The sequence below is a fragment of the Zingiber officinale genome, chromosome 1B, assembly GCF_018446385.1.
Source record: "Zingiber officinale cultivar Zhangliang chromosome 1B, Zo_v1.1, whole genome shotgun sequence".
NCBI classification, from domain to species: domain Eukaryota; kingdom Viridiplantae; phylum Streptophyta; class Magnoliopsida; order Zingiberales; family Zingiberaceae; genus Zingiber; species Zingiber officinale.
Window position 1 is genome coordinate 126,066,373 of NC_055986.1, and position 27,982 is coordinate 126,094,354.

Consider the following 27,982-nt stretch of genomic DNA (forward strand, 5'->3'; position numbering starts at 1 on the left):
CAAGAAATCTCCTATGACCCATGTATGCAAACTTTCTATTGTACTTAAGCCACATTGAACATATGTCTTCACCACATATAGGGCAACCAACTTTTCCTTTTGTGGTACATCCAGCTAGATTTCCGTAAGCAGGAAAATCATTGATCGTCCACATCAAAATAGCCTTCAGATTAAACATTGATTTGCTAAATGCATCATAAGCCTCTACACCTGTGTCCCACAACTCTTTCAAATCCTCCACAAGGGGTTCCAAGTAAACATCTATATCATTTCCAGGTTGTTTTGGGCCTGGAATCAATAATGTTAGCATAAGATTTTCCTTCGCCATGCACATCAATGGAGAAAGGTTGTAATTTACCAAAATTACTGGCCAACAACTATATTTGGAACTAAGGTCACCAAAAGGATTGAATCCATCTGTAGCAAGACCAAGTCGGAGATTTCTAGGATCTGATGCAAAAGTTGGCCACTTATGATTTATTGTATCCCAAGCTACTGAATCAACTGGATGACGTATCATATGATCTTGACTTTTGTTGTTGGAATGCCAAATCAAGTCTTCAGCCTTTTCTTCTAATGTAAACATCCTTTTTAATCTTGGTATTACGGGAAAATACCGTAGTACCTTTTCAGGAACTCCTTTACGAACTTTGGAGGTTATTTTGTCCACCTTCCATCTTGAGGAACCACACTTTGGACATGAGTCCAAATCTTTAAACTCCTTTCTAAATAGACAACAATCATTTGGGCAAGCATGAATCTTCTCATATTCTAAATCAAATGGTTTCAACATCTTTCTCATTAAATAAACACTTTCTGGAAGTGTGTTTTTTTCTGGAAGCATGCCACCTAAGATCTTAAGGAGCTCATTGAAACTGTTGTCAGTGTGACCATTAGTAGACTTGTAATTGTATAATGTGACGACTGCTGACAGCTTTGTGTAAGTTGTGCAACCAGGGAAGAGAGGAGTTTCTGCATCTTCTAATAAATCAGCAAATTCATAATCCTTTGCCTCAGATATAGTGTGTCCAACCTCTTCTTCCGGCACAAAGACATTCCTATATAAGTGATATTCCTCTCTAGTTTTATCATCATCTACTTGAACTCCTCCTGATCTACCTTCTTCTTGAAATTGTGGGGTATAACTTTCACCATGGAAGACCCAACTAGTGTAAGAAGGATCCATCCCCTTAATAATTAAGTGCTCATACACTTGGTCAAATTTCATATACTTTTTATTTTTACAACGCTTGCAAGGACATAAGATTACTTCACGTGTTTTAGCATAGTTCCTAGCTTGTGTAAGAAATTTTTGAACCCCTTCTTCATACTCAGGTACAAGCCTTGAAGGCGGATGCATCCATTCCTTATCCATTTCGTAAATGATCTAAGCTTCCGATTTAAAAAAAGTCGCCTCTGTCTCACAACAAGGGGAGCAAACATAGCTTAAGCCTCGTGCACAAAATACCAAATTAAATTAATTATTTTAAAAAATAATACCAAAAAGAAACATAAATACCAAATTAACAACAGCAATAGCAATTACACTAACTCAAGCATAATGGAAGATAAACAGGGGCGGAGCTAGGATTTTAGTTCAATGTAGACAATAATATAATTAATAAAGCAAAAGGAAAGTGCAAGAAACTCCTGTCAACATGGATCCCAAGGAATGATCTATTGTACTATACAAGAGACTATTTTCAAGACTAGAATCTATGACCTTCGGGTCACACAACAATAATTTTACTATTGGATCAAAAATCTCCTTTAATATAATTAATCAAATAAAAATATACATATAAAAACTTATAATGGATCATACAATAATTTATTTATAATTCTTCTTTTCGAATTAAACTCAGAAATTGATCTTCAAACACTTTTTTTAACTTAAACAAAAATATTCTAGACTGTTATTGCTTATTAATTGAAATAGGTCTTCAGTTCATATGCAGAGCAGTTGAAGATGAATATCCTTATTGTAAATTCTATAAATCATGAGAAGTCTGTTAAAAAAAGCACATTATATTTCTTCTTGTCTATGACTTGACAACATGAGGTATAGCTAATCGCTTCATGGTATTGTTTCTAATCAACACTTCACGATATCAATGCATATAAATTGTATCAACTTTCCCTACATTTTTCAGATATAACTGATACAAAAACTAAAAAGATACGATTGTAAAATAGTTACCAGTAGAAAAGAGGATAGAAACAGATTAAAAAATGCGCACACATGAAAATACTTGATGTTTTTACTTATTACCAAACCAGTTAACTAAATTGCTACTAGAAAATCTATCTCGAATTAGTAACAGTGTGACAAAATAAAATTGTAACTTGTATCGAAATAATCTGAATGACTTGATTAAATAAAATAAAAGTAGTTGCCAATATAAAAATATTACTAAAGAAAATTTCTAATGACTATAGTAAAGAAATAGTAACATAACCATCTAACCAATAATTTAGTTATGATTTCATACTGAATAAAATAAATAGTAAACCAAAAGAACCCCTGATTTGGTTTGTTTCAATTTCTAAGGGATTCTCGCCGAGCCCAACCAGTCCATGTGATACATGTACGCTTTGTAGCAACAAAAAACCAATTGATGCTCCACGATCAAAACCAAATTAACCAAACCAAAACAAAATTAAAACACATGTAGCAACAAACTTAAACCTCCCCTCTTCAAGTTCTCTGTTCCAACTGTAAACGGAATTGATGCTCCATGATCAATTAAAACGAAATTGTTCAACCTAATTCAAAGCAGCGACAACATAATACAAGAAAAAAAAAGAAAATCCAACCTGAGAAAGGGAAGGATCGACGAAGATATTCAATTTGGTGGAGAGCTTCGGAGGAAAGGGCTTCACAGGAGAGCGCTTCGTCTGGGAGAGGATGGAGATGTTCAGCAGAGAGACAATATTAGGGTTGCGGCAGAGAGTCTTCGGCGGAGGGAGTTCGCCTGAGGAGGCTTCGGCTGAGAGGGCTTCGATGGGGAGAGATTGCGTGAGGAGGAGGGCTTTGGCTGAGAGTGCTTCGCCGGCGAAGATGTTGGCGGAGAGGAGTTGGGCTGCGGCAGAGAGGTTCGGCGAAGCGAATTTCTTTTGAGAGGCTGCGTTTTAGGTTTTGCGGGAGAATATAAGATTATTTCGCCGCGCGGGCAGCTTGGGTGAGAATAATTCGCGGCCTTAAGAAGCGCGGAAAATATTGGGAGAAAATTATTCGCGGCAGGTTTATTTCTACGTGAAAAATTTTGATTAAATATTAATTTAGAAAATGTTGAAGATTATTAATGGCGCCTATTGTATGCTGTTAATATTTTTTTTAATATTTAATAATTATTAACAGCGCGCTCTGCGCGCTGTTAATATTAAATTTTAACAGCGTACTTTGCACGTCGTTGAAAATTGTATTGACAGCGCACTTTTTCTGCACACTGTTATTTGTATAAATATTATACTTTCCGCAGCGCACATAATTAGACGCGCCGTAAAAACTATTATTAACGGCGCGCTTTAAATGCACGCCGTTGATGATGCGCTGCGGAAAGTGACTTTTCTTGTAGTGTAACAAATCTCGTGCTAGGAAAAGTTCTAGAAGCAAAAGTAGGACAAGGAAGATCATTTGCTATAATTGTCAAGGAGAAGGACACATAAGAGATGATTGTCCTCTCTTAAAGAAGAAGGAAGGGAAGAAGAAGGAGGAGAAGAAGACAAAAGAAAAAGGGAAGAAGGCTCAAAACCTAAAAGCAACATGGGATGATCCATCATCATCATCGGAGGAAGAAGAGCACCATGTAGTCAATTTTGCTCTAATGGGAATTGATGATGTAGCCTCCACCTCATCCGAAAATGAAGAGGGAAAGAGCTCAAGTGAAGATGAAGAAGGGAGCTCAAGTGAAGGGGGAGGTCAAACATCGGATTCGGACGTCTCGGTAAGTGAGGTATACAATCTTCCTCCTCATGTCTTAATTAAGATCATTAAAAGTACAAATGATGATTTGTTCAAGGTAAAAAGGAAAAATAAAACCTTGAAAAATGACATTTGCATGCTTAAAGAAAAATTAGAATCCATGTCTATTAGGGATGATGATATGCATGCTTCTTCTACTAATTCAAATTATTCATGTTTAGAAGAAGAAAATAAGGCTTTAAGGGAAAAGGTAGAATACTTTACCAATGCCCTTAGAAAATTTGAAATTGGCTCTAAAACCCTAAACATGATCATTGGGAGCCAAAGGGAAAGTTTTAAGAAAAATAGGTTAGGATACAATGAACCCAACAATTATAAGACCTACCATTGTCTACTTGCTAGGGGACAATCAAAAACCAAGACCATAGATAAAAAATGGATACCCAAGGAATATTTGGTTAACCCAATTAGAAAGAATTTCTATTGGGTGCCAAAATCAATCCTCAAGGGTTAGAGGATTTTAGGTCAAGTCAACCATAAGAAATAATTATTCAAATATTTGAAAGATGGTTGACTTGAGACCTTAAGGGGGAGCACTTAGCCTTGATAGAAAGTCATGATCAAGGGGGTTAAGTAGAGGTTACCATTATACCTTATCTCACAATGACTTGTATGATTTTCCAACCATAAATGTGAGATAATTGGATGATACTAATAATTCACTTATGCTTATGACATTTTGATGAGTTATGTGATGTATCAATTTTTAGTGATCATAGGTCAATTATGGGGAAAGCAAATGTTTAATTAATGGACATCTTACCCATAGATCATAGTTGGACATTTCAAATATTTTGAAAATAATTCTATGTTTTATTTACAGTGGATAGTTATTTTGAAACATATGAATTCAAAACTAGGGTTTAATTTGATACAAACTTGAGTGTTTTTCAAGGTGTTTGAGTTTTTATCAAAACTTCAAAAATATGATGAATTTTCATGGAAGCATATTTTTCCTTGTTAAATAACATTATTAGAAATATGTGTTCAAAATTTCATGATTTTTCGAATTTTTTATGCATTTCTGAAGTTGACTTTGGAAAGCTGAAATTCAGCCTTATAATGTGTCAGTCGACTACAACAGATGGCAGTTGACTGGTACCTGTTTTCCAGCACCGTCAAGAGTTGATTTTGGGTATTTTTAAGTCCACATTGATACCATAGTATGTGTACATGTTTGGTATAATTTTTGATGGTGTCAAAGGGGGAGAAATGCGAAGGTTTAAGTTAGAAACCTAACTATGTGCAACTATGTGCAAAACTTGAAAATTATAGTTGAGAGCATATGTTAAGGGGGAGCTTGGGTATTATGCTTCATGTTTACATATTGCTTTTAATTTTCATGTTATTTATGCCTAACTTAAACATATTGCCACACATCAAAAAGGGAGAGATTGTTGGTGCAATCGACCTAGGTTTTTATTTATACGATCATAGTTTTGATGTGTGTGTCAAAGAGTTTAAGTTAGGTTCACCCTTGTATTTGATATGTGTATTTGAGTTGTGCAGGTTTACAGGATACACATGGGACTCAAGTTGATGGCTTCGGGTCCGGTGAAGGATGGAGCATCCGAGGGACCGTGGACAAGGCAGCGAGGACAAGGGCTGAGGGAAGCGACTTCGAGGCATACGCGAAGTATGACATTGGGGACGAGTCGCGAGCTTGAATGCATCCGAGGGACGAGAGCCAAAGGAAGTATGCTTGAAGGCAAGAGGTTAAAGCTGCAAAGGAAGCGTCAAATGAGTCGTAAGGGTGAGGGTACGAGTGCATGAGAAATTGTACTCGGAGTAAAATCCTAGTTTTAGGGTTTTACTGTAGCGTTACTGTAGCGTTACTGTAGCAGTCGACTGCATGTTTTAGCAGTCGACTGTTGCAGTCGACTGGGTGCGAACAGAATGGTTCTGTTCGTTCGGTTAGTGTGGATCAATCGACTGCATGTTTTAGCAGTCGACTGCACCAGTCGACTGCATGTTTTATCAGTCGACTGGTAAATGACCGTTGGCATACTATTGGTGCTGCAAAGTAGCTGTTGGCTACCTCCAACAGTAACACCAGTCGACTGGTGCCGAGATGAGTTGATATGATGATCAACTCTCTCCTCTTATTTAAGGAAAGTTTTGGGGCTTAAAGGAGGTTACTCATGCTTATTAAATAACTCCTAGTCCTTGTCCAAAGCTTCCAAGCCATATTCTCTTCCTCCTAAACCTAAGTTCATCTTGTAAGAGGAAGAGAGTCTTGTGAGAGGTTTGCTCCACCGAGAAGGAGTAAGAGCTAGCCGGAGATTGTTGAGGATTGATCCACCGAAGGATCAAGAGTTCGTCCACCTTAAGGACATGCCGTGGAGTATGAGCAAGCAATCTCCGAACCACGTAAAGGATTTGTGTTAGCGTTTGCTCTTACTTGTTTATTTTCATTGCTTTAGTTTTCGTATTCCACTTGCGTAACTAACCTTGTAGAGAAGGATCGAAATTGGTGGTGACCTAGCTATCCAACCCCCCTTCTAGCCGGCCACCGATCCCCTACAAAATATACATCTCACAAAGAACTATAAGATGATTTGAATGTGTTTTAATACACGTTAGATACAAGTGAGATGTTAGGATGGTGAACAAAACTCAAGATGTTGATTCAGTGCATCTTGTTGAGTTTTAGGTTCATCAAAACCCATAGTTATGTGCTTTCCAATCATCGGGAAAGCTAATGTACAAGTCATGTACATTGAGCCCAAAGAACATGGTTGGATATTGGTTTTGAAAATGATTTTAAATGTACTTTGGAAAACTTTGGTGAAGACTATCTTTTGATAGTAATCATCATTGAATAATGAGACATAAACTTGAAGAAAACACTAAAGTTTTTGTAAGTTTTCAAAATTATGTCAATCTTTGAAAATAGAAAGTATTTTCATAGAAAACTATTTTTCCTTGATAGTATATACCCTAAGTAGTGTCTACATGAATTTTCATGATTTTTAGATTTTTGTAAAATTTTTGGGGAGTTTCTGAAGTTCGCTGAAATTGAATTTTAGGAAATCAGAAACTCAATCGATCAGCCGATCGATTGGATTGGATTCAATCGATCAGTCGATCGATTGGGAAGCCAATTCCTGCGAATAGAAGGGTGTTGAATCGATCAGGCGATCGATTGACCCGTGATTGGATCGATCAGTCGATCGATTCAAAGGGAATTTTTGTGCACAGAAGTGCGTAGAATCGATCAATGGATCGATTGGAGCGAGTTCAATCGATTGAGTCCCAACTTCAATCGATTGGGGAGTCTGATTTTGGCCTGAAAAGCCTGATTTCAGCACTTCAAGTCACTTCGAGTCCCAATAACCATTCCAAACCCCTTGGAATGCGTTTGTATATATTTAGGGGGAGTTTTCATGTGAAAATAAGTATGGATTGGTTAAGAAATACCAAAGTGAAGTTTAGGATAAGGTTTAGTTTCAATTCTGAATTTTGGAACCTTAAACTTCAAGTTTTGGTTTTCAAGGGTCATTAACCATTCCTAATCCTTTGGAATACATTTGTATATACTTAGAGGGAGTTTTCATGATGAAAACAAGCATGGTTTGGTTAATGTCGACTTAGGTGAAGTTTATGTTGAGGTTAGTTTCATTATTGAAGTTTGAACCTCAAATCTTCGAGTTTTGGTTTTCCTAATTATTTAGGAACCCCAAGTCATTGTTGGTGCAATGATAGAAGTTTGACCATGTTTCTAGGGGGAGTTACTCTTTGAAAACATAAAAAATCTTTTCAAAGACCTTGGAAGGTGGGTTAAACCTTCGTGATGAATTAATACTTAGGGTCGAGTATTGAAGAGCAATGGAAGGTTGGTTATCTTCATTGCTAGGATGTTAAATGCTCTTGGATGAGCATTTTGGAGTAGATGTTTGCTCAAGGGGGAGCATTGGGTTTAATGAAGGGGATCAGATCTTCATTGGTAAAGTGGAAAATGCTCTCGGATGAGTATTGTGAAGACGATTACTACTCAAGGGGGAGCATTGGATACAATAAATGAGATTTTTATTGGTCAAATGGTGAATGCTCTAGGTTGAGTATTGTGGAGTCAAGTAGAGCTCAAGGGGGAGCTTTGGAGACAATGAAGGGTATGTGATCTTCATTGTGAGGTTAACTCTTATGGGGAAGAGTTGTTGTCTATTTTTGATGTGTGGCAAAGGGGGAGAATTGAAGGTTAAGTTAGGCCTTTATTCATACTGTGCCATGGAAAGGTTAAGGCTATGGGATTTAGCCTTGTGATAAAGAAGAGGTTAAGGCTATAGGATTTAGCCTTGTGATAAAGTAGAGGTTAAGGCTATGAGATTTAGCCTTGGTATAAAGAAGATGCTAAGGCTATGGGAGTTAGCCTTGGTATAAGGAAAAGGTTAAGGCTATGAGATTTAGCCTAACTTAGACGAATTGTCAAACATCAAAAAGGGGAAGATTGTTGGGGCAATTTCCCTAGGTCAAGTTTGACCAGTTTGATTAAACTTGAGTTGAGTCAAACTTGAGTCGAGATTTGAGTTTTGATGTTTGGCAAAATATGGAGATTGCTAGGGCAATCGTCCGGTTGACAATATATGGAGATTGCTGGAGCAATCGTCCGATTGTGGAGATGGTCAAGGGATTGACCAGGTTGATGAGAAGACAAGTCAAGTGGGTCAGTGTTGACCAGAGACTTGACCGGGTAAGTCCTAACTAGAGTTTCAGCAATGAGAAAGTCCTAACTAGAGGTTAGGCAAGAGAGAAGTCAAGTAGGTTAAGGTTGACAGGAGACTTGACTGGGAAAGTCCCAATTGGAGATTAAGCAAAGGTAAGTCCAACAGGAAGGTTGGCAAGAGTGAAAATCCAAGTAGGTCAATGTTGACCAGACTTGGTGGTGAAAGTCCTGATAAGTGAGATAAGGCAATTGGAAAGTCCTAGTATGGCTAGGAAAAGGGAAAGTCCTGGTGAGGAGCCAGACAACTGGAAAGTCCAAGTGTGATTTTGGCAAAAGAAAAGTCCTGGTGAGGAGCCAGGCATTTGGAAAGTCCAAGTGTGATCTTGACAAAGGTTGTAAGTCCAAGCATGTGGTCTTGGCAAGGTAAGTCCTAGTGTGATTTGGCAAGGAAAACTCGATAACTAGGATGAGGCTGAAAGAAGCTCCTGAAGGTAAGGCATGAAGGATGGGTAGATATCCGAGAGACGCAAGGTTGATGGAGGAGGCTAGAAGGCTAGTTCGAGGTTGATCGAGTGTAGCGTATAATCTGACAACTAGGATAAGGCCGAAGGAAGCTCCTGAAGGCAAGGCGTGAAGGATGGGAGATATCCGAGGGACGCAAGGCTAATGGAGGAGGCTAGAAGGCTAGTTCGAGGTTGGTCGGATATGGCCAAATGCTAGGCATGGAGACCCAACAAGTCACGGTTGACCGGGAGTTGGGTTGGAGACTTTGGACTTGAGTTTGAGTCAAGTCCAGGTTGTTCAATCGATCGGGCGATCGATTGAACCGGGCTCCAAACGATTGGTCGATCGATTGGAGTGTGCTAGAGTGTGGGATGGCTCCAATCTATCGGTCGATCGATTGGGAGCATTACTCGCAAGCACAGAAGCCATCCCAATCGATCGATCGATCAATTGGGAACTACCAATCGATCGCTCGATCGATTGGGGAGGAAAAGCTCTCGTGCGGACGCGAGAGCATAGAATGGTTCTGAATCGATTGGCCGATCGATTCAGATGATCCCAATCGATCGGTCGATCGATTGGGAAGTGACCGTTGAGCAGGAAATGAGCAATGGACGGCTGGGATTGTGCAGATGTGACGTGGCAATCGATTGGGACTAATTTGGATCGATTGGGAGCACTGTTTAAAGCCTTGGCGGAGCGTTTTCTCTGCAGTTCTTTGCGAGCTTCATCTGCGACTTTTCTGCGATTCTTCACGCGAGCTTTCATATCTTCACTGCCAGTTCTTGAAGGCACTTGGAAGTGTTTCTCCAAGGTTCAAGAGGCAACAACGAGCAACAAGTAAGTAAGAAGAAGTGTATTTCACTTGTATTTATGTATTCTCTTCTTGTAGTGGTGTTGTGTTGTTGTGTGAGGTTGTACAAGGCTTCTCCGCCTCCGGCTGCGACCAAGAAGGAGGTTTGCATAGTGGAGATTGTGTCATATGTGTGGATCCTTCGATTAGTCACCTCTTCTTGAGGTGGATACCAAGTAAACCCTAGGTGTTAGCGTTGTGAGTATTGTGTTTTGTTTTGTCTTTGTATTCCGCTGCACATTATCAAGACAAAGCAGACGACGCAAGGAGTGCGATGAAACGCTATTCACCCCCCCCCCCCTCTAGCGGGCACAAAGGTCCCAACATTTAGTATTTATTTCTTTGACTTATCAATGGGTGAGATTTAGCTCGATAAATTAATAAGCCCGATAAGTTGGGAAATGATATTACTTATAGTGTGTGTTGTTGATTATAGAAGGAAATTGTGTCCTAGTAATCTAGGTTGAGAATGACCCCAAGAGGAGCTCATAAGGATTGTCATGTTAAACCCTGCAGGTGGACTTAGTCCGACATGACGATGAGGTTGAGTGGTACTACTCTTGGACTAAGATATTAATTAAGTGAGTTGTCAGTAACTCATTTAATTAGTGGGCATTCGACATCTTAAGCACAGGGAGGCTAACACACTCATAATAAGAAGGAGCCCAAAATGTAATTTGGGATTGGTGTGGTAGTTCAATAATAATTCTTTAGTGGTATGAATTATTATTGATGCAATTAAGTTATGTGTTCGGGGTGAACACGGGAAGCTTATTTTCATCGGGAGACCAAAACCAATTCCTCCCCTCAGTCCCTATCGTAGCCTCTTGTATGTAAAGAATTATACCCACCTATACTCACCTTCTTACCCACTCTTTGGTGGCCGGCCAAGCTAGCTTGGAACCCAAGCTAGGGTCGGCCAAGACCCAATGATTGAGCCAAGATTAGTGGCCGACCCTAGCTTGGAGTCCAAGCTAGGTGTGGCCGGCCACATATAATATAAAAGGGATTTTATTTAAATTTTTTCTTATGTGGATAATATGATTTTAAAAGAGAGTTTAAAATTTAAATATTTCCTTTTATAGTTTTCTACAAAAGATTAAGAAAAGATTTGAAATCTTTCCTTATTTGTAGATTGAAAGGTAGATTTTAATTTTAAGAAAACTTTCCTTTTTTGTAACCATGTTCATGATTTAAAAGAGAGTTTAAAAATTAAATATTTTCTTTTATAAGTTTCTACAAAAGATTAAGAAAAGAATAAATATCTTTCCTTATTTGTAGATTGAAAGGAGATTTTAATTTTAGAGATAACTTTTCTTTTTGAAAATCATCCACATGTTTAAAAGAAAGATTTTAATTTATAAAATTTCTTTTTATAATCCACCTTGAAGGGAAAAATTATTAGAGAAATTTTTATTTAAAATTTTCGGAAACAAATTAGGAAGTTTTAATTCTTGTGAATAAAAACTTTCCTTGATGGAGAATTCTTTGTGGCCGGCCAATTTAATAAGAGAAAAGAAAATTGATTTTATCAATTACTTATTTATTTTTCATGGCAAAGAAAATAAGAAAGTTTAATTAAACTTTTCTTATTTGTCAAGGCCAAGGATTATAAAAGAGAGGGTAGATGTGCTTTCAAAGGAACGACTCTATTCTATTTTTCTTCCTCTCTTTTCCACCTTGGTGGTGGCTGGCCCTATTTTTTTTTTCCTTCTTCCTTTTCTTTCTTCTTCATTGGACGGACCTTATAATCTCATGGAGCTTGAGGGTGGTCAGATTCTAGCTTGGAGAAGAAGGAGAGAAAGGAAGCATCCCTTGGAGCTTGGTGGTGGTGGCCGAACCACATCTATTCTTGGAGTACTTGTGGTGGCCGAATCTTTCAAGGAGAAGAAGGAGCTTTGGCGGTTCTCATCTCGGTAGATTGTTGCCCACACAACGTCAAGGATAAGAAGAGGAATACGGTAGAAGATTAAGAGGTTATTTGCTTACAAAGAAAGGTATAACTAGTAATTATTTTCCGCATCATACTAGTTTTCTTAATATAGTTATTTTTGGAAATACCAAACACAAGAGGCATATGATTCTAGAGTTTCCGAATTTGTGTTTCTTTTATTTTATTTTCCGAATTTGTGATTCGATTGTTCTTTTTGGTTAAACCTAGAGTTATATAAGGAAATTAAATATTAGCTTTCCTTAAAAGGCTTTGTCTAGGCGGTGGTGGATGCTCCCATACCCAAGAAGGCCATGTGCCTTGCCATGCAATCCTGGAAGCCAATTTTGGAAATTAATATTTAATTGAATTTATAACATAGGTGGATTTGGATTAATAGTGTTAAGTTTCGCTTGCGATCCAAGCCTAAACTATTAAGAACAGATAAGTTAAATTTGGAATCAATAATGTTAAGTTCCGTTTGCGATTCCTAATTTAACTTCTAAATAACACAATAGGTTGTTTAAGAAAGGTTCGACACTTGTACAAAATTTTTGTAAAGTGGAACCGGTACGATCTTCCTAGGACCAACCAACACGTCTATGGTCGTTCCTCTTCTTTACTTCTCCTCGACGCCATCTCCTCCCCTCATGATTCTCTCCGCCTCGAGCACGTCCAGTAGAGGACGCTACTTGCGCCACCTCCGCCATCGGTCACGCTCGTTCCTCGCTGACGCTGATGCGACGGAGGGAGATCGCTGCCATCTCCAGCTGGTGTCACCGCCGGTAGCCACCGCCGCCGACTGCCGCTGCTGCCTCTTCCGACAGCCCTACAGCTGACTCCAGCATCTCGACAGTCGGCTCCGACGGTTGTACATTTGTTGTCTCCACCGCCTTTGGCATAGATCCGGCCCACCGCGGTGTTTCCGGACATCTGTGGTGTTTTCCGGCCATCGAGCCGTGATGTTCTGCTCTTTGTATTACTACTATGATTGTGAGATGTTTTACCAACCGACCTATGAGCCGTCAGTGTGTGTCGTATATCGGTCTGCGAGCCGAGGACATATTTTGGCTTACATGTTGCCTTGTGGATACATGCTACATCGGATTCCACGTCGCTGCTCCTAGACCTGGCTCCTCAGTTGACTCACATCCACCTACCCTGCACAATCGAGAGGGTCAGATTCGCATTGCGACCAGCTCACCGATCCATCATAGGGCGTCCCCCGGGGCTAGGGTACGTCATCATATTCACATTACATTTATTTCACTATTTCACTATTATTCGGTTGCTCATATATTTGTGGGATCGCCTCGAGCACTGGGGTACCAGAGACCGGGGCAACCCGATCGATGGTTGCAGACATTGTTGACCGGAGGACTTCTGACGACTAGGTCAACGTAGAGGACAACTCACTACCGGGTCATGGGGATGCAGTCAACCTTCCAGACACGTCACACCGGCAGGTCCGTCTTCTCAGCTTCCCGACAGGATCAAATTGGCACCGTCTGTGGGAACGCTCCTGATCTGGAACGTGAAGATGGATGACGCCAGAAGATTCTACCATCCTCATGGCCTCGGTCAGTTTTTGCGTTATCTTTTCTCTTTTAGTTATAGGATCTGCCCTAGTTCCTCGATCGAGGACCCCCATGCCGATCGGCCAGGCGTATATTATCCGAGCCATGGGCTCGATGTCGAAGACCCCGTGCCGAGCGGCCAAGCATATATTATCCGAGCCACGGGCTCGATGTCGAAGACCCCGTGCCGATCGGCCGAGCGTATATTATCCGAGCCACGAGCTCGATGTCGAAGACCCCGTGCCGATCGGCCGGGCGTATATTATCCGACCCACGAGCTCGATGTCGAAGACCCTGTCCCGATCGGCCGGGCGTATATTATCCGAGCCACGGGCTCGATGTCGAAGACCCCGTGCCGATCGGTCGGGCATATATTATCCAAGCCACGGGCTCGATGTCGAAGACCCCGTGCCGATCGGTCGGGCGTATATTATCGGAGCCACGGGCTCGATGTCGAAGACCCCGTGCCGAGCAGGCCACGGGCTCGATGTCGAAGACCTCGTGCCGATCGACCGGGCGTATATTATGCGAGCCACGGGCTCGATGTCGAAGACCCCGTGCCGAGAGGCCAGGCGTATATTATTCGAGCCACGGGCTCGATGTCGAAGACCCCGTGCCGATCGGTCGGGCGTATATTATCCGAGCCACGGGCTCGATGTCGAAAATCCCGTGCCGATCGGCCGGGCATATATTATCTGAGCTGTGAGCTCATTGTCGAAGACCCCGTGCCGATCGACCGGGTTTGAGTTATGCTTGAAGACCGTCGAGCGGCGATATTAAACGCCAGAGTCGGACCGACGACTATAAATACCTGGCTTGAAGACCGTCGAGCGGCGACGTTAAACCCCAAAGTCGAACCGGTGACTATAAAGACCCGACTTGAAGACCGTCGAGCGGCGACGTTAAACGCCAGAGTCGGACCGGCGACTATAAATACCCGGCTTGAAGACCGTCGAGCGACGACTATAAACACCCGGCATGAAGACCGTCGAGCGGCGACGTTAAACGCTAGAGTCGGACTGGCGAATATAAATACCCGGCTTGAAGACCGTCGAGCGGCGACGTTAAATGCCAGAGTCAGACCGACAACTATAAATACCCAGCTTGAAGACCATCGAGCGGCGATGTTAAACGCCAGAGTTGAACCAGCGAGTATAAAGACCCGGCTTGAAGACTGTCGAGCGGCGACGTTAAACGCCAGAGTCGGACTGGCGACTATAAATACCCGGCTTGAAGACCGTCGAGCGGTGACGTTAAATGCCAGAGTCGAACCGATGACTATAAAGACCTGACTTGAAGACCGTCGAGCGACGACGTTAAACACCAGAGTCAAACCGGCGACTATAAATACCCGGCCTGAAGACCGTCAAGCGACGACGTTAAATGCCAGAGTCGGATCGGCGACTATAAATACCCAGCTTGAAGACCGTCGAGCGGCGACGTTAAACGCCAGAGTCGCACCGACGACTATAAATACCCGGCTTGAAGACCGTCGAGCGGCGACGTTAAATGCCAGAGTCGGACAGGCGACTATAAATACCCGGCTTGAAGACCATCGAGAGGCGACGTTAAACGCCAGAGTTGGACCGACGACTATAAATACCTGGCTTGAAGACCGTCGAGCAGCGACGTTAAACTTCAGAGTCGAACCGACGACTATAAAGACCCGGTTTGAAGACCGTTGAGCGGCGACGTTAAACGTCAGTGTCGAACCGGCGACTATAAATACTCGGCTTGAAGACCGTCGAGCGGCGACATTAAACCCCCGCCTTCCCCCGCCTTCACGAACCAGCCCGTCGGATATTCTTTCTCCCTTATTCGGGGTCGAGCTTATCAGAGCATCTATCTCCCCCGTTCGGGGTCGAGCTTATCAGAGCATCTATCTCCCCCGTTCGTGTCAAGCTTATCAGAGCATCTATCTCCCCCGTTCGGGGTCGAGCTTATCAGAGCATCTATCTCCCCCGTTCGGGTCGAGCTTATTAGAGCATCTATCTCCCCTATTCGGGGTCGAGGTATTGGATCTTCTATCTCCCACGTTCGGGGTCTAGCGGTCTTCACTGGTCTCAGACCAACTTCAGATATTCTATCTCCCCCATTTGGCTCACGACTTTCGTCTCTACGCACTCAATTTCACGGGTTATGCACTCGCTTAGTTTTTGGGCTCCACTCCCGCCCCGCGTTGCTTCGTCGCTTGCTCGGTATTCGGCTATGAGCGCACTTGGCATTCGGCCAACAGCTTGCCTGGCAGCCATTCGACACTATTTTTCGTCGCTCGGTCGACACTTTGGTAGCCGCCTGATCCTTCACCCGATCGTCCACTTAGACATGCACTTGTTTCACTCGACATCCTTCTGATTGCCCGGTCGACATCTTAACGGTTGCACGCTCTGCATCGTCCGCTCGACGTCTACTCACTTGATCGGTATCCTTACGACCGTCTGTTAGGCCGCACGCTTGAGCTAGGTCGTACGCTCGGCATTGCTCGTCCGCTTTGTCTGCTCGTCATCTCGCGTGGCGACTATCATTTCACTCACCGCTCGCTTGACGTTCTGCCGCCCGCTCGACATCGCGTTCTGTCGCTCGCTCGGCATAGGTCCGGTTGTCGACTTGGTAGTATTTCTCGTAGTTCACTCGGCATCGCTATCATCTCTCGCACAATGTTCTCTCGATTACTCGGTTCATGTTTTTTCGGTTACCTGATCGACATCTTCTCGATCGCGCGCTCGGCTCGATCTCCCGCCTTTCTACCCGATCAACATTATCTCCGTTGCCGGGACCGCACTATTTCTCATCGCTCGCTCGATACTACTTGAGTCACTTGCTCAGGCATCGCCACGGCTACTCGGTCGACGTGTAGTGATTATGTGATTCTGATTTCGCATTCGGTAGCGATTCTGTTTTGGGCTTGGTCTAGTCAGTCAGACTTGCGCCTCCTTCGACTAGACTTGAAGGTGAGGCTTGTGATCCGGATATAGTTTAGGGCATGAGAGAAATTAAGGAGAGGGAAGGGGCATTTTCGTCCTTTCATGGGTTAAGGTCTTTAGGGTTTTAGTGCTTAAAGCACTGTTCACAGTGGCAAAAAGGGGGGTTCAAGCTTTTTCCGCCGCCAGCTAAGGAGGGTTTTCTCCCTCTCAGGCCCTTTGCCGGCGCCGACGAAGCCGTCGGCGCTCCCCTCCTCCTCTCTTATACCTCCTTTCCTCTTCTCTTCAGCGTCTTCGTCAGGGGGAGGGGTGCTTTGTCGGGAGCCGCTGCTAGGAACAGTGGGGGAAAGGGGGCTTCGCTGGTCTTGGTCCGCCGCCAGAAGACTTGACGAAGGAAGCTCCGCCGCACTTCGCTACTCACCGACGTCTATGGTCGTTCCTCTTCTTTACTTCTCCTCGACGCCATCTCCTCCCCTCCTCATGATTCTCTCCGCCTCCAGCACGTCCAGTAGAGGACACTACTTGCGCCGCCTCCGCCATCGGCCACGCTCGTTCCTCGCTGACGTTGATGCTACGGAGGGAGATCGCTGCCATCTCCAGCGGATGTCGCCGCCGGCAGCCACCGCCGCCGACAACCGCTGCCGCCTCTTCCGACAGTCCTACAGCTGACTCCGGCATCTCGACAGTTGGCTCCGACGACTGTACATTTGTTGTCTCCACCGCCTTTGGCATAGATCCGGCCCACCGCAGTGTTTCCGGACATCTGTGGTGTTTTCCGACCATCGAGCCGTGATGTTCTGCTCTTTGTATTACTACTATGATTGTAAGATGTTTTACCAGCCGACCTATGAGCCGTCAGTGTGTGTCGTATACCGGCCTGCGAGCCAAGGACATATTTTGGCTTACATGTTGCCTTGTGGATACATACTACATCAGATTCCACGTCGCTGCTCCTAGACCCGGCTCCTCAGTTGACTCACATCCACCTACCTTGCACAGTCAGTCGAGAGGGTCAGATCAACATCGCGACCAGCTCACCGATCCATTCGAGGGCGCCTCCCGAGGCTAGGGTACGTCATCATATTCACATTACATTTATTTCACTGTTTCACTATATTCGGTTGCTCATATATTTGTGGGATCACCTCGAGCACCGGGGTACCAGAGACCGGGGCAACCCGGTCGATGGCTGCAGACATTGTTGACTGGAGGACTTCTGACGACTAGGTCAACGCAGAGGACAGCTCACCACCGGGTTATGGGGATGCGGTCAACCTTCCAGACACGTCACACCGACAGATCCGTCTTCTCAGCTTCCCGACAGGATCAATATATGTTTTTATTTTTTTATTTTATTTTTTTTAATATTTTTTTAATTTTTAATTTTTTTAATTTTTTTTTAAAGTTTTTTTATTTTTTTACTTTTTATATTTTATATTTTTAGATTTTTTTAAAATTTTTTAGGGTTTTTTACATTTTTCTATTTTTTAAATTTTTTAATGTTTTTTAACATTTTTTTATTATTTTTTACTTTCTTAAATTTTTTACGTTTTTTTATATATTTTTTTATTTATTTTTTATTTTTTTAATGTTTTTTCTATATTTTTAGTTTTTTTTTTATTTTTTTAAAGTTTTTTTTACCATTTTTTATTTTTTTAATGATTTTTTATTTTTTAAAAATTTTTTAGGATTTTTTTTATATTTTTTTCTTTACATTTTACTTTTTTGTCATTTTTTTTTTATCCGGGAGTATTTTGGGTAAAACAAAATCGATAAACTCGGAATCAGAAAAAAATTCAGTTTTTCGAGGTTTTCTGATTTCTGGTTGCATGTCCCTTTTGTTGATGTGTCAGACATGAAATATTACTTAAAAATCATCAATTATCTAACTTAAATAGAACTTTTATTAATAACTTTAAATAAATAATTAAAATTATTAAAAATAATCCTCAATCATACGTACCCTAAGTGCCAAAACTTGCATAGATGACATCTTTCAGCCAAATAAAGCCAGCCAAATAAAGCCGTATCTTACAAAAATGATTTTCTTTTATTCTAGATCTGAATTATTTGTGGAAAGAGACAACCAAAGGAGGCCACCGCGTAAAAATATTTATGCATTTATGTTTTGCCTTTTCATCGATTCAACAATTGAGCTCATCAAAGTCAAGCAGTCAACTTCTAATCATTGGTGAAAATGATGTAATATTAATTAATAAGGCAGTATAGATACATGCGTAACTAAGTTTTTTTATTATCTATCAGCCCGTAAAGATTACCAATGTAATTGAAGCAAGTGTGTTGAGTATTAACCTTACTTATCGTTCTAAGGAACGATTGAAATATCGTTCCGTATTGGATAAACAATTCTTATCGTTCTGCTAGGGAAGCAAAATTAGCATCCTACGCGCTGCCATTTCGAGCGCGCGTTGTGAGTAGTAGGGTGTCCCGAATGTGTCACCGGATGCTTCCGGCGTCGCCAGAGGCCTCACAGAGCTCCTGAAGCATCACGGGCGTCGGAGGCATCGCGACGTGATGCTTCTGACAGAGCCGGAAGTGTAGTGAGACACTTTCGCTGTAGCCGGAAGCGTCACCAAATGCTTTTGATGCTGCCTGAGGCGTCACCGGATGTTTCTGGAGCTGCCGGAGGCGTTGTCAGACACCTCTGGCCCCACTGGAGTCGTGTGGGGGCGTCGGAAGCGTCGCTGGAGTGCGTCGGGACATGCCCTGTGCAAAATTAATATTGTAATTTAAATAATTTAAACAATTCCACCTAAATGTGATATTTTGAAGAGGTTTCATATACCCTAATTAAATTATCTTAATAAAATATAAAAAATATATTTAAAATTTTTAAAAAATTAATAAATTTTATTAAATGATATTTGAAGTTGTTTTTACTTTTTAAATTTTATTTTAAAATACTAAAAAATTCTAAATCTTTTTGTAAAAATTTTAATAAGTTAAATATATATTCTGATATTTTTTAATTATTTTTATATCTTTTTACTGTTTTAATATTCAATTAATATTTTAATATTATTTTAAATATATATTATTTAAATTAATAATTAATTAAATGAATAAATAATTAATTTATATAATTATTATATATAAAATAACATCTTTATATTAATTTATATAATTATGATTATTTAATCTAAGTATTAAAAAATTATAGAGGTTATCTATGTAAATATTATAAGAATCAATATTTCCATTTGATTCATACCACTCTTTTTAGTATTAGCATGATAATATATTATGATGATTAATTTTAATTCTAATTATTCATAGATATTGTTGTTCAACAAACCATATTTAATTATTTTTTCTGGCACTATTAAGTTTTTAATAATGAAAATTTTATATAAAATCAATATACAACTTATTTTTAAATTATACATAATAAATATATTAAATCTAATAATTACTATATATAAATAAAAAAATTGAAACTGTATCAACACAGTACAATACGATACCAAAATTATATCGTTCCAGTCTGAAATTGAAATCTCGACACGAGTCAATAATTTAAACCTCGGTTCCAAGTTCACCTTTCTTCTTTCTTTCTCCAACACTTCCCTCAATTAGAAAACACAAATTTCACTAGTTTCCATTCATCTAGTCTCAAGCAAAAGAAGCCTTTAATTTCATAGAAGATAGCTTCCTTGTGAGAAAAAAAAACCATTATATGAAAAGACCACTCGATCATAATTCTATCCACCACAAAAAAAATTATCTTCCAACTGTTTATACATTTTTTCTTCTGTTTTGTGGGTTTAATTAAAGCATGTTGCATTTTCTGAGCCTAAAGTAGAGATGTTTGGCACTCTATGAAATTAAACTAAAGTAGGTGTAAATTATCTTCACCTTTTATTTAGATGTTTTTCTGATTTTTTTTAAGTAAAGCTTAATAAATCGAAAGGGCAACGATGTGTTAGTATAAAAGTTTATTAGCTTGGGAAAGCTATCTTATGAAAAGTCAATCATGATGGTAAAAAAGATAAATATATTCGTCCTTAATGTCTCCATCAATTTATCTCAGAGTCAATACAAAGAAGGTAAATCACGGACGACTACTAACATTTAAAATAATGATCATATATGAGAGCGGCTAAAGACATCGTCAACAGAGTTTTTTTTCCTTATTTTTTTTTTCCGAAACTCACCTTTGGTTGGTTCGAAATATCAAACCCTAGTTCAGATCCTCTGTCCCCATTTCTCTCTGTCCCCGTGTCTCATTACCGATCGGATGGATCAGATTAAATCTCAAGGATAATTTACAAATCACGAGGATACTGCACATATTTTAAAGATGTCATGATGTCTTGAGATTTAATCTGATTCGTCCGATCGACAATGAAATATGGGGACAGAGAGAAATGGGAACAGAGGATCTGAACTAATCAAACCCAGGTTCTCAAGAGATGGTGGGCCATAGTTACAAAATAATAATTTTTAATATGATTTAACTGTTTTTTTTCAACCATATTTTCAACAGTTTTATATTTTTTTTCCTATCGTTTTTTCTTATCAACTTTTTTTTCCAACTGTTTTTTTTTCAACGATTTGCAACGGGTAATAATGTAAATTTTTAAATAAATTTGGTAATATAAAAGTGATCCATTAATAAATAATTAAAGATATTTTAAAAATACGTGAATGTTGAGCGTGAGATCCATATAAAAGTTGTAGAGATGCTTTTTTTCATAGTGAAAGAAAAGTAAAGTTTTGAAACATGGCAATGATGTGATACATGCAAAAGTAAAGTTTTGCATACTCTTTCTTTGTCTGGTGTTCTCAATGAACTAAAATAATATTTTTTAGGTGATCAGAAAAAAGGGAATATAAAAAATAGAATAGGAAGCGGCGGCTTACGTCATTCAGGCACTGTTCGACCCGAGGTCGTTTTTTCGGCCGTCGGCGAGGCCGCGATCCCGTCACCGCCGCGAAGATGCCTTCCTCGATCTCCTCCACTGTGAGATGCGCCGTTAGACACAGATCTTATTCCTCTTCTCCTCTTCCTTCGCTCGCATCCCCGGTTCCCATGTGAGATATTCCTCGCCCTCAGTTTGCCCATCAGCCTCGTCCTCATCTCCTCCAACCCTCCGTTTGAGGACAGGCCGCCATGGGTCCTGGGCGGCCGCCATGGGTTCGCACGCTTTTCGCTCGATCGGAAAGTAACGGAAGGCACTAGGGGGGACAGGAGACTAGGGCAGTGGCCGGAGGATGGCGACGATGGCAGTAACCGCCGGTGGAAAAGAAAGGCAGTGGGCGACTTGCAGGATAATTTATACTTAAATATAATTAAAAAACTATTATTATTATTATTTTATACCTCTATCAATTCTCCATATCGATTATTTTCTTACATTTCATCTCCAAATTCCATAAAAAAACAGCGCATTCCAATTCCAAACCTCTCAATTATAATTAGAGAGAGAGGCGGAGATCCAAACTCCTCTTCTGTTCTCCTCTTCTGTTCTCCTCCTCCTCCTCTTTCTCTTTCCCATCTCCCTCTTCTTGCTGGCTCCGCTGCCTCCCCGCGCTGCCGCTGGCCTCTACGTCCGCAAAGTCCTCCAACTCAAACTTTGGCTGCCAGGCCGGCAGTCGCGGCAGGGATGCCTTCGCTTTGGCCCTCTTACTGCAATTATGTCTCCCCCTCAACGAGTCTCTGGCCGCTTTGATGTTCTCCATCAAAGCGTAGAACTTCTCCATGTCTGAATCCCCATCGTCCACCGCTGCTCTCTTTCCCCTTGTGTCCTTGTTGCAGCTTTCTTCCTCCATTTTTACTGATGAAGAAAATCTGACAACAGGTTATAAATAGCTGTGAGGATTGACGGTGGGGGCGATTAATGCAGCATCGAATTCGAATCCCAAAAAATGTGGACTGGGATCGATCCATGCGGATGATGTCAGCTTGATGACGTTGATGTCTTTTGAATCCACTGGGTGGCGGTGGAAAAAGACACGGCACGAGCATCACGCACGGTGACGGTGGCAGATGGCTGATGCTATTGATTAATGTGGTCCGCGGTCCGCCTTCTCCCAAGTATTTAGCTCACGGCCACACACAGAGTGACAAATAAAAAAAAAAAATCTCAAACCAAATAGATTCCTTGCAATTCAATAGTTAATCACAGAAACTCCTTAAATCAAAGGAACTGTAGTTGGAAGCTATGCCTTTTTTCTTTTTTGAAAAACAAAAGGTAGGCGAACCGCCCGAGCCAGCCAACCACCTTCCTGCAAGCTTGCCTAACCGCCTGCTTGCCTACTACCAAGAAGGTTGGTCGTATGTCCATCTCATGAATCTGTTCTTGAAAGGGAAAGAAAAAAAACACGAAGGCTAAATTTTTGCCCTTTTCTTTATTGTCTACAGCAAATTTTTATCCCTAAAAATGATCCGATTCTCTAATATCCGGCCTTCAGATTAAATTCGGAATTAGAGCAGCCAGATGGAATTGAGAGACACGATCGAACAGCTGGAAAAATGTGAATGGAAATTGATCTTGCTTGAGAACGAGGAAGTTTGACCCGCTGGTAATGTGCAGCTGTTATTACTGATTAGGAGGATGGTGTGGCTTTCGTTCTGCGAAGAACAAGACTCATAGGAAATGAGTTAAAATGATGGTCCGGGAAGTCCTCGACGAAGCTACTCTGACGCTCTAAGTCAGTTCTAAGAAGAAAGTGGTTGTCGGAAATTAGGATTTTGAGAGTATTTCTGTGCATACCTTTGCTCATGACAGCTAACTACCTTTTAAAGGATCGAATCTCTCCAACACGTTCTTCCCGTGCCTCGTATTTTCTGACTATCTTGACCATGTTTCCCGAAATAAATGTTCATTACGACCCATTTATGTCGGAGTTAATAGTTATATTTTCTGCCTTCCCCGCGATAATGACTGCATTATTTATTATCCTCCAGGAACAACATAACGCTTCTTTGCTCCAATCCTTGATAGTTTGAAGGAGCATGGAATCATGAGTCGAGAGTTGGCAGTTGGGAGTAGTAGTAGTCAGGAAGCATAGTTGGAAGTCGGGAGTAGCTAGGAGTCAGGAGCAGCTGGTAGTCAGGAACCCAATGTAGTCGGGAACCGGAAGTCGAGAGTAGCAGGGAGCGAGGAGTCGGGAGCATGCTATCCTGAGTATTGATCCCGCATGCTATCCTGACTTGATTATTGACCCTCTTGGTCATATGGCACCTAGGAAATACCCCTTCATCACTAATCCCACCTTTAAGCCTAGTCAAAGGAGGTGTGAGTCCGCCTAATTGGACTGCAGCACTACGTGATCACGTCTCAGTTTGTTTCGTTGTACACATGGATAAGAAAATCTTGGGCTCGTCTTTAATGAGATCCTCCCTTTAATTATTGATATGTCTCTTAAATGTCGGGCATGCCTTGTCAGCCTAGACTTCTAATCTTAGATAATACATTTATCTCTGTGGTTATATTAAATTAATATGATGTGATCTTTAGTGAAGAAGAATGGTCGTCTATTTTCAGCATGATAATTCTTTTATTCTTGTAATTCAAGCTCGATCGAACGACTAATCATGTTTCCTTATGCCTTTCTAGATCTTGATCCAAAGGTTTCAATTAAATGTTCACTGGTATAAATATGATGGAAAAGCCCTTATCATTTTATGCAACCTAGCTCTTTTATCCGCTGACCTTCGGTTTTTGCTTCTACTTGCACTTTCACACCATCGGAGTAAGTTCTCAGCTTTTTCCATGGTTCGAGCATTCACCAGTCTACTTTTAGCTCTTTCTTATCGTCTTAGAGTCGATCTTTGTGATGACAGCAAGATTTTCTTCCTTGTCCATTCTTTGGTATTAATCTGTAGAGTCTAGTTTTAGTAATGCCTCCTTAGATCACCTAAAAACCACATATGGAATTCCAGATAACCATGCCTTGATACTTCCTAATGGTAACGATCACCCTGACCATCCACCAGCAGGATGCGTTGCCTTCTTCTATAATCACCTAATAAGTGGACTATGCTTCCCCATTCATTTTTTTCCTCTGAAATATCACAGTATTTCCACATTCCCTTATCCCAGTTAGGGCTCAACTCCTTCTGCATTTTGACCGAAATAGTTATTTTATTTCGTTTATATAGCATATCTCTAAGCTCTCGTCTTTTCTATTATTTCTTTTATCTTAAGAAAATGAAAGGTAGGGTATTTTTCTAATTGTTTTTAATCAACGACTACCCGAGTGGTGGCAGGTTCTCCATAAGCTTTAAGGTCAGGTGGATGAATTCAAGGCTCAACTAGCCACCTCCAAAGTAAAGGCTATTGTTGGTGCAATCAACTCCAGGGTTTTGATGTTTGTTTGATAATATATTTAATTGAGTCTAGTCAGGTCAAGGTTGATCAGATGACTAGCAAGGATAGAGTGAGAAATTTACAAAGTGACTAGCCCTAACTTTGGTTAGGCAATGAAAGTTCTAACTGCGGTTAGGTAAGGAAAGTCTTAGTTGCGGCTATGCAAGGAAAATTTTGATAGATCGTGAAAAGTAGGTAAGATTTGATAGGTTTGGAGGATCTGATATCGAATCCCTAGCGGGACAATCCGATGTTGAGTTTTGGTGAGTGAAGATAGGTGGTGAAAATCCTAAGGGAAGATAACCCTAGGTCTTGGTGAGTGAAACCAGATAGTGAAAATCCTAGGGGAAGGTAACCTTAGATAAGGAGAAATCTTAGAGGAGTAAATGCGCAGTTGACTGGACCAGTGGATCTTGGTAAACCTAAGTTTAGTTTTACCATAATATTTTGCATTACAATTATTGTTGTTAGCCAATTTAGTATTGCAGGAAAAGTCTTAGTGGATCAGACGATTTGACACTGAGCAAAGAAAATTCAAATAGATTCGGAGGACTAAATGTTTAGCAGGTAGGTTTAGGTAAGCAATTGGAGTGGAGCCACGGGAGGTCGTGTCCCGGAAAGGGACAAGCCTTAGGTCGCTAGTCCAACTGAAGAAACTGAGAGGTTTCCAAGTTGAGATCAAGACAGGTCTTACCGTCTTTTCTTACTAATGCAGCATTATACTACTATGCTAACTTTGTGTTGTAAGGATATTTTTTTTATAGTGGAACTAACTATGTTTTGCAAAATCCAAAGAGATTGGTCGACCGAATAAGAGGTTCAATCGATCAAACTTAGTTGGTGTGATAGAGTTTAGATTGCGCAGAGCAAACTCGAAAGTCAGGCGGATCAGTCAACCGAGCTAAGGGATCGGTCGACCGAACCTAGGGATTGATCGACTGAACCCAGGATCAGTCGACTGAACCCAGGGATCAATTGACCGAATCTAATTTGGTATGGCAGAATCGATCTCGATAAAGTTGGATGGATCGGTCTACCGATTAAGATGATCAATCGACCAAACATTAAATGACATTAATGATATGAAGATCGGATCTCGGCAAAGAAGGAAGACTGCGTGATCAATCGACTGATAGGGAGATCCGTCGACCGAAAAGATCAATCGATCGAAGACTTTTTTTGTCGGCCGAACACTGCTTATAAAAGAACATTTCGAGCTCTGATCCAGCAATGACTTCTGTGCAACCTTTTGATCTTCTTCCTCTTTGTTCATGCTGCTACTACTCTATGCTTCAACTTCGTGTGCAAGCTATGACAACAAAGAGCTTCAACAATCTTCATCTTATATCTTAATTGTCAGTACATTACTTTTAGCTTGCATAACTTCTTGTAAACTACATTGTACTAATTACCTCTTTTTTGAAGATTTCGGAAAGATAAATTTTAGTGGATTATCCAACAGTGCAATTAAGGATAATAGGTCTTAGAGTAAGATTCGACATAGGCTCGGAACTAAGTAACCAATTGTGTCTCTGTGTGTATTGTTTTTAATTCCGCTGTTATACTTTGATTTTATCTTAATACGAAAAAGAAAAGATTTGTAATAAGCGATATTTAATTTACCCCCTCCCCTCTATTGCTATTCTGATACTTCAGCTACAATGTCTCAGGAAGGTTATCTCGCTTGATGGAGCTAGAGGAAAATCCCGACATCGCTCAATCCAAAATTCGTCAACTCCAATCCCACCTTGCTGAGGAAAGAGCGAATAGGTTATGGGCTGATAACCATGATTTTGTTACACTATTTTGAGTCATACATACATAATTTGATGTCTTGTTCATAAATGAAATTCATATTTACATCACATTTTCATGCATTACATTTATTCTTAGACTTAATTACAAATTATCTTATTAATGTGTTATTTGATGCTAATATTTGATTGTTATTTTGTAGGCATCAAAAGATCTTGGACTCGTACTTGTGCCCATAGAAACAGATGGTCTTTTAAAGAATTGTAAAGGTGCATGTTTTCCAGGATGATGTACGTTTTTGTTTACCACATATTCGGGGACGCTCGTTGTCGTTCTTCACGGCTTCCGGAAGAAACGGTCTAATTAATGAGATGGTTTCGTCGCCTCCTTATCCGCACATCCCCTCTGTGTTTTCAACGGGCAATGAAAGGTGTCGGCCCGATTCGATGATGGATGAGGAGATGAAATTGATGCTGAGTGACACTAGAGATGGACAAAGTTGACGGTCGAGGTCGAGTTTTGGATAATGTCAGTTACTAAGTCCGGAATGATTTCGGCAACTGAAATCCAGTTTAGAATGATATTGGGACTGAGATTGAGTCCTAATTGATGTCGATAATGGAGGCCGAGTTTGAGATGATGATGACTATGGAGACTGAGTCGGGGGCGAGTTTGAGATGATGGTGTCCTAATACCTGATTCGTTCCTCGTCAAATTCGAATCTGTGACATGAGGGTACTGAGCGAGTTTATTGACAAATCAACACCATGCCAGACAAATTCGAGTCCCTTTTAAATTGAGTATAATGTTTTTTGAGTCACGTCTATTTGAGTTTAATTTTGACTGACAAATCACCATGCCAGACACGCGGAGGCTATATGATTCCGTCAAATCAAGTCTTTGAAAATTAAGTGATATTAAAATTGGTGTAGCAGGCCGATTGAGCATGACACATGTTGCTCAAGTGCCGGTTGTCGTTGCATGATCACTTGTCGTTGCATGAGCATGTGCCACATGCTTGCCTCATTTGCCACATAGCAATCTACATGCCTCACATGCGACTGCTTTGCTCATCGCCACATGCCGTTGGCTGTTGCGTTACAAAAGGGTGGCTTGCTTGCTTAAGCAACATTGGAAGGTCAAATCAAAACAAATTTTTAATCCAAGCTGAACCAACATATGTATTTGAGTTTCAGACTACACAACAGATCCAACATGAACCACATGCACAATTCAACTGGAATGTTAATCCAAGCTGATTCCAACCGAACTCAAGAGCAAAACAAATTTTTACAGCTTCACCGGAAATTACTTAAAACGGTAAATTATAATTCTAACAATAAATAACACAAGCAGAAATGTTACTCGGCACCGGAAAACTACTAACACTCGAGTATCAAAATCATGCACAGTGAAACCACAACCGAAATCCAGGCTCAAGAAGCTCTTATTTATGCA

The 27,982-nt window shown here is 40.8% G+C and overlaps 1 protein-coding gene across 1 annotated transcript; it reads right to left on the reverse strand.

The window, feature by feature from the left end:
- Positions 1 to 21,872: 21,872 nt before the first annotated feature.
- Positions 21,873 to 22,226, reverse strand: LOC122041885 (NRR repressor homolog 1-like). The gene has a single exon (XM_042601752.1). It carries the CDS (start codon positions 22,224 to 22,226, stop codon positions 21,873 to 21,875), a length of 354 nt encoding a protein of 117 aa, XP_042457686.1.
- Positions 22,227 to 27,982: the final 5,756 nt, after the last annotated feature.